The sequence below is a fragment of the Eptesicus fuscus genome, chromosome 18, assembly GCF_027574615.1.
Source record: "Eptesicus fuscus isolate TK198812 chromosome 18, DD_ASM_mEF_20220401, whole genome shotgun sequence".
Taxonomy (NCBI): domain Eukaryota; kingdom Metazoa; phylum Chordata; class Mammalia; order Chiroptera; family Vespertilionidae; genus Eptesicus; species Eptesicus fuscus.
Genome location: NC_072490.1, coordinates 10,314,566 through 10,322,702, shown reverse-complemented (window position 1 = coordinate 10,322,702; position 8,137 = coordinate 10,314,566). Strand labels below are relative to the sequence as shown.

The following is an 8,137-nucleotide window of genomic DNA, read 5'->3' as shown; positions in this document are numbered from 1 at the left end:
CACACGTGCTTCGCAGCAGCGGGCCCGCCCGCCCTGTTCAAGGACAGAAGTAGCGCCCTCTCCGCCCAGCCCGGTGCGCGCGGAGCAGTGCTCAGATGGGCCCCGGCCCCGCTCTGAGCGCCTCTCCACGCGCCACGGCTGTGGCAGCACAGAACCCAGGTTCTTCCGTGAATACGCTCCCGCGGTCGCAGCGACACTTGAGCGCGCCTGTGCTTGTCCCCTACGGCGCTCCGTACACGCTCCCGGGGCGAGCTCCACGTCGGCCGCGCAGGCGCCTTTGGCACCCAGTTCACCTGCTGCCGTTTTCGCCGCCGCCGCCGCCGCTGTCGGGGCTGGATGGGGGGCCGAGGCCAGCCAGGGGCACCCAGAAGAAAGACACGCGGCGGCGGCGACGCCAACACCCGCAGGACGAGAGTCCGAACCGTCTCCGAGCCCAGAGAGTAGGCGGCCGGGCCCGGCCCCCGCGGTCCCGGGTGTAGAGAAACCGGCGTCGCTGCCGCGGCTGGGTCTTCCCCGGGCACTCGCCCCTCAGGTCTCATTCACACTCAGGACCCCCCCACCCCGCGCTGCGCCATGTTCAAGAAACTGAAGCAAAAGGTCAGCGAGGAGCAGCAGCAGTTCCAGCAGGCGCTGGCCTCCTCTCAGGTACTATGGCTGCCTCGGTACCCCCCGTGCCCATACCCCTCGACACCGGCTCCGGGCTGACAGGAGGCGAGGTTCTTCTGTGACCCTTGACCTCTAACCCGAGGATGCCCCCCACACTCGGGACTGGGAATGATTCCTGACCCGGGTCTACCCCCCCCCCCCCCCCCCCCGGCCTCCGCAGAACTCCGTTCAGGAGAGTGGGTGGGGGTGGCCGGATCCGTCCCGATCGCTGACCTCTGTTAAGAGTTCCTCTCAACCCCGCCACCCCCCCCCCCCCATGCCCGACCCCGGCCTGAGAATATGCGAGAGGGGTTCTGGACTTGCAGGATTTTGGACCCATCTCGAAGGTTTCCCCCACCCAGCTGAGACCCGTCGCAGGGGTGAGGGCGGCGTGGGAAAACCTGGTCCCTTGCAATAGCTGACCTCTTGGCTGAAGTCCCCTCTCCGAGGGGCCAGGGTCCCGTAGGACTCCTGACCCGAGATGGAAGTCTAATTCCCAACCCTGGGCCCGGGGTGAGGGCCAGGGGTTCAGCCATTCCTGGCCAGGCTGCTTGCAGGAGCGTCGGGACCGGGAGCGAGGCGGCGGCGTGGCCGGGGTCCAGCGCCCGAAGCGGTCACGAGTTAGTCACTTCGCATAACTTGGTTGATCCCGGGCGGGTGGAGGGGCTGACACGGAGGCCCGGCCGGGCTGGTGCCTGTCCACGGTCTGGCTGCTGGTTCTTCAAGAGTCTCGATACGTTTATTTTTCACGAATGCTGTTGCTTCAGGAAATGACAGCTTCCCGGAGAAGGGGGGCGTGTTAATTTAAAGGAACCATCTCCTTAGCACGAATGAAAGTGTTTCGGTGGCGGCAGAACGTGGTCTCTAACAATGAAGATGAGCGCTTCTGCTAAAATTTCTTCCCAGCCTTTCTGAATCTCAACAGATTGAGCAAATGTCTCTCTTAATTTTAATTTTGACAAGGAAGACTTGAGCTTTGACTAGTTTGGCATTTATAATGCACTTAAAACATTTATCTTCTGTAACTAAAGCTATTAAACAACTACGTACAACTACATATTGCATTGAGTTTGTTCTGAACTGTGAAATTGAAGTTCTCTTAAACTTAAAGCTTGTGTAGAGTAAAACAGTGCTTGAAATACATTGGAACAGGTGCGCAGGACAGTGACGGCTTGTTCATTCTCATGTAAAATGTAAATAGTCACTAAAATTTAAATAGTAAAATATTTTACTTTTCATACCATGTGCTTTTCTGACTTTACAAAACACAGTTACTTAAGAAACAATGAAGAATGTAGGGAAGTGGTCATGTTAGTGAATGTCACGAGATGTTTACATTTGGGAAAGTGTAAAATATCATTGATCCAAGATTCCATCTCTAGAAATTTAGTCTTAAGAAAATTTAGGATGTGCTAAAGATTTATCCACATGGATTTTCATTTCAATTTTTTTAATAGGTAAAAATTGGCTAAAACTGTTCAATAAAAATAGAAAGTTGTATCAGTTGGTCAATTATGCAGCCTTTAAAAATACCAGAATTTATTGTGTTCTTACTGTGTGCCAAATATTTTGTTTATTATTTTACACGGATTATTTTATTTAATTGTTTATAAACCTATGAGGAAGATAATCTTTTATAGATGAAGGAGTGAGACCCAAAGAGGTAAGTTGCCCAATATCACACAGCTAGTGTGAGAGCCTACAGAAAAGTATTATTAACATGCAGAGATACTTGTTTTAAGAGACAGATTAAAGAGCAACGTATGGCCATAGCTGGTTTGGCTCAGTGGATAGAGTGTCTGCCTGTGGACCAAAGGGTCCTGGGTTCAGTTTCGATCAAGGCCACCATCAAGGGCACATACTTGGTTGCAGGCTCCTCCCAGCCCAAGCCCTGGTCGGGGATCCTGCAGGAAGCATCCAATCGATGTGTCTCTCTCATATCGGTATTTCTCTCTGTCTTTACCTCTCTCTTATACTCTCTCCAAAAATCAATGAAAAAATATCCTCCGGTGAGGATTTTAAAAAAAAAGCAACATATGATCCCAGTTTTATGGGAAAAATATGTATATAAGTATATTTATATACAAACAGTGACAATAGTTTAGGAAGGATATGCCCAAAGGTGCTGGTGAGATAAGTATTCTTTTTCTTATTTGTAATGTTAGTTTTTCTTCATGAAAATTAGTTGCTTATATGCTTTAGTAAAAAGAGGTCGTTTTTAGAATAGAAGTAAAAAAGCTAGTTACAAGCTAACATGTTAGAGTTTCCAGTTTCCATAGGTTGCTGCCTCTAATGAGACGGTGCATCTGGATTAAATAAAATCATTTTGTGTACAAAAGATTTAAAACATTCCCATTTGATATATATATATTTATTTATCCAGAATGCAAAAGGAAATCATTACTGATCAACTACTGATAGAAATTGGATTCTGTTCTGGTCTCAGATTTTTATCTATTCAGAACCCTTCAGGATGAGTAGTTCTGGATTATTGTTTTTAGAGTTAAGGATTTATTGCATGCATGAATTGAAAAAGAAAACAAAACACCTTTTTTTTATGACAATCTTTTTGCAACAGATTACACAAATTCTTGTTTTCTTAAGCAGAGGCTCTTGAATTTGTATATTATCATTTCTTCAGTTTTGGCTATAAATTATTTTGTGTTGAAGGCACCATGCCCTCAAGAATTTAATAGGGCGTGAAAGGCCTTTTTTTTTTTCCCACTCAAGAGGATTTATTTGTTATTGGTCTAGGTTAAAAATTTTCCCTCGGTTGGTGTTGAATATATTTCTCCCTAATCTGTGTCTAATTCCAAACCTGTTTATTCATTGTTAGTTTAACAGATCTTTGAATATTCTTTCTCCCTTGATTTTATAAAATTTCTAGTTTTTCCATTTTTATTATTTTACTTAAAAAACTTTTTAAATTGATTTCAGAGAGGAAAAGAGAGGAAGAGAGAGGGAGAGAGAGATAGAAACATTAGTGATGAGAGAGAATCGTTGATTGGCTGCCTCCTGCTGGGGACTGCTTACAACCCAGGCATGTGCCCTGAACTAATGGAACTGTAACCTCCTGGTTCTTAGGTCGATGCTCAACCACTGAGCCATGCTGGCCGGGCTGAATCTTAATTAGTCTTTCTGGAGAAATTTTTTGGTATATCTTCTTTTTTTAAAAGGTAAAAGCAGTTCAAATGGGTTGGGATTAGCTTTTTTCTATTTTAATGAAGAACTAAATTAGGTCAGAAAATATGGCATCTTATGTCATAAAGATTAAGGTTCTATAAAACTTTTGTTTTAGAGGTGCCTGTGTGGAATGGTTTCTTTTTAATTTGTTAAAAATTTTAACTGTGAGTCCCAGTGGGGAAAAAATTGAGAAACAGTGATCTAAAGAATACTGGGGAAGTGGATAAGGGTATCAGAAGACCTGTGTGCTAACCCATATCTTGCAGTATGCACTCTGGACAAGCCACATAAGCATTCTGACTTCTTATTTTCTCATCAGGAATTGGGGATGAGATACTATCTGCACTGCTTACCTTTCAGATTGGTTGTGAGGATCAAAAGAGATAAGAGATGTAATTATAGAGCACTTGTTTATTTAATAGAGCCTGCTAAGGTGCTATGCTGGGTGTAACATTTGCCTTGAAGGGTAGATGTAGTTTCTCTACCAAGGGGTTGAGAGACCTGTACTCCTAGAATGGTGGTAGTGTTCGCAGGCTGTTGTGGCAGCATATCCTAGTAAGAAGGCATTTCTGGAAAGGGTCAGTCATGGTGACATCTGAGTAGAGTCTTGGTGGATAATGAAAAGTCATGGTATATACTGACAAGGCATTTAAGCCTTATTATTTCTAAAGGTGACTATTAGTTTTCTAATGTTGCCCAACAAATTACCACAACCTTAGTGTCTAATAACCCAGTTATTATTTCACATTCTGTATGTCAGAAGTCTGGCATAGTCTGACCTGGTCTCTGCTCAGGATCTCACAAGGCTAAGATCAGGGTGTCGTCCAGACTGTGTTCTCATCTGGAGTTTTGGGTCCTCTTCCATACTCAGATGGTTGTGGTAGAATTTAATTTTTTGTGGTTGTAGGACTGAGGTCCTTATTTCTTGCTGACTGTTGAAGGGGACCACTTTCAGTTCCTAAGAGCTGCCCAGAGTTCCTTGCCACTTGGCCCCCATAGGCATTTGCTTTCTTCAGGACAGCAGGAGTGCATCTCTCTGCTTTCTGCCTCTGCCTTTGCACTCTGGACTCATATTTGAAGGGTGTGTGATTAGGTTGGACCCATCAAGATAATCTTCTTCTAATTAATTCAGAGTCAACTGATTAATAACCTTAAATATACCTACAAAATCCCTTTTGCTATGTAGGGTCAGACAGTCAGGGGAATGATATCTCATCAGACTCACAAGGCAAGGATTATTTGGGATCATAGAATTCTATGTACTGCAGACTAAAATGGTTTTTCTTATACTGAAGTTGGGGCCTTTGTTATAATAATAATAATCAGTCAGTTGGCAATAAAAATATTGTGAGCTTGTATATAACCATCAGGCTTCTTAACAGATAGCCTAGAAATCTGTTGTCAAATTTCTCATTAGTTTTCTATGAAAACTAATTAGACCAAATTTATTTTGAATGAATCTAAATCCTTTTATATTTTGAAGTGAGGATAACCCATTAAGGATCCAGGACCTTGGGATAAATGCTCAAGTACAGTTTTATACTTTGTAGTCACATCCATTCCTTCATGTGATCTGTACTCTTGCAATTCCAGAGGAAGACTTAGAAGTTATCAGGCCAAATTTTGCCAGGTGGTACTACTTTTCTGAGGATAGTGTATTTTAGAGCCTTGTCTTCAAATTTATAAATCCCAACATTTGATTTTGCCAGTTTATCCAGAGCTGAAGAGGCTCTCAGTTAATGATTAGGCTCACATGTGGCCATGGTAAAAAGACATAGTGCCAATTTTTAAAAAATACATTTTTATTGATTTCAGAGAGGAAGGAAGAGGGAGAGAGAGATAAAAACACCAATGATGAGAGAGAATCATTGATTGGCTGCCTCCTGCACGCCCCCCGCTGGGGATGGAGCCCACAACCTGGGCATATGCCCTGACCGGGAATCAAACTGGTGACCTCTTGGTTCCTGGGTCGACGCTCAACTGCTGAGCTACACCCGCTGGGCATAGTGCCAATTTTTAAAACTGACAGTGGTGGTATACTTTTCAAGTGATTGGAAGATCACTGTCTGGAGTAGCCCTTTCTGGCATCTGGGCAATTGGAAAGCTGAATTATCAAGGCAAAGATTACTTGGAGATGATGGAATCACAGCAGAGAGGTCAAGAGCTATTCCTTCTAGTCTTGTAGTATTTTCCTAGTTACTTTCCTATCTTTTTGTCTCCCCCCTCAGTGGTCCTTTTATTAAAGGAGATATTACATATGACCATTTAAAAGTAGATAGAAATGGAGCTCCTCCCTCTCATCGTGTCAGCCTTTGAAGTATCTACAGCCTTTGAAGTGGGCATGATTTGAAATTTATGGCTCTGGGTGTAGGAAGGATTTATTGAATTTCTCTCATTTTCAGTGAAAACTATTTCTGAAGTGCTCTTTGCATTTTAGTCTCAGTCCTGGATAAACACTATCCAGTCACTGCTTTCCATTCCCATTTTCTAAGCACAATATTGACTTTTAGTAATACATTTTCTAGACATTTAAGACATTGGTTAGGCTTCCGCTTCATTTCACATTCAAACATTTTCTTGTTTAAAATGTTAAGATGTTACTGTTTCAGTTTTTATCCTGGGAAAGGTTATCTTATTCCTTAAGGTAACTTCTGCATATAGTTAATTTCATCTATCACTTGTTGATTTTGTTGTTGTTCATCTTTTAGAAGGTGTGTGTGTGTGTTGGATATTTAGTTGTAAGCTAGTTAAGCAGAAAAGGAATTTATTAAAGAATATTTGGTAGCTTACAGATTTCCAGGATGGCCTAAAAGTCTGGGCTGATTGCTATGTCCAGCCATACGTGGGGGCTGCACTAAGAAGAATGTTGCAGCTGCCTCAGCTGGGCAGCAGCATTGAGTCTCCCCCTGCACAGCTCCTGTGTACAACTACATGAAGCCATCTCCATACTCTTCAGCTGGTGAACTTTAGTTTTCAATGTTTATTTCCTCACATCACTCACTTTTGACTCATGTGGGTGTGTTCTTTGGTCACCTGCCCTCTGTGCAAAGAAGACTGGGTCAGTGGTTTTCTGAGTTTTAACTTAGGGAGTTAAAAGAACTGTTTAGGGAAAAAAAGATATTAAATTTCTGTCTTTTTTTTTGATAGTTTCCCACTCCTCCCAATTAAACTGTTCCTTTTGATTTCTGCTTTTGACATAAAAATCTTTGTCCTATTCAGAGATTATAGAAATATACTCTCATATATTCTTTTATATTTTAATTTTTAAAGATCATTTAAAGCTGTAATATAGCTTAATATTTTATAGAAGAGGACACATAGCCCTAAAAAATATAGTGAGGGTCTGATTGGTGTCTCTCTCCCACCATATAGATGGTCATTTGTCCCAACACCATTTATTGGACACCTGTCTTTTAAAAAAATTTAATTATTTTAAAATTTTATTTTGCAATCACTACATTCAATATTATTTTGTACTAGAGGCCCAATGCATGAAATTTGTGTAAGGGGCTCAGCCCCCACCGTGGCAGCAGCTACCTCTGCCTCGCCCCGCCATGGCAGCTTCTTCTGGAAGGTTGTCTGGAAGGACGTATGGTCTAATTAGCATATTAAACTTTTATTATAGATTAATTTGGAGTTGCAATAGTACCCTCTTGTGGACATTCTGAGCAGAGACATAGAAGCACGGAACAGACTGTGGAACCTCAGAAGGAAGGCAGGGGAGGGTGGGTAGGTGGGAAGAGATCAACCAAAGAACTTGTATGTGTATACAAGCACTTAGGGACACTGACAGTAGGGTGGTGAAGGCCTGGGGTGGGGTGGTGGAGTAGAAGAGGTCAATTGGGGAAATAAAGGGCATGTAATCATTTCAACAATAATGATAAAAAAATAACTTTTTAGTTAGTGAAAAAAAAATAGACTGGCTTCTCACTATCAAGCTGTAGTGTGTAAGGTAGGCTCAAAGCAAGGCCCTTTACTAGAGAGATGCTTACCTGTGCATTTCATAGTATTGCGTATTAGATCTGGAAGGCACTTTAAAGATGGAATTGACAATTGCATTTTTTAAATGAACTTTTTTTTTTTTTAAAGAATAGTTTTATTGACTTTTAAAGAGAGGAAGGGAGAGGGAGAGGGAGAGAGTGAAATATGGGCTGCCTCCTGTATGCCCCCGACCCAGCACCGGCACTGGCACCGGCACCGGGGATGGAGCCCACAACAGGGCATGTGCCCTGACTGGAGGTCTAATTGACAACCTCCTGGTTCACTGGACAACTCCCAACCAGCTGAGCCACATGGGCCAGGGCTAAAT

General features: G+C 43.0%; 1 protein-coding gene across 2 annotated transcripts in view; it reads left to right on the top strand.

Annotated features, from left to right (window-relative positions):
* Nucleotides 1-298: 298 nt before the first annotated feature.
* Nucleotides 299-8,137, top strand: part of GOLGA4 (golgin A4) — a 95,343-nt gene continuing 87,504 nt past the window's right edge. For both annotated transcript variants that reach the window (XM_008154170.3, XM_028131281.2), the window contains exon 1: nt 299-645. In XM_008154170.3, coding sequence (XP_008152392.2) covers nt 574-645 — 72 coding nt within the window. In that variant the 5' untranslated portion in view covers nt 299-573. The remainder of the gene's footprint in view (nt 646-8,137) is intronic.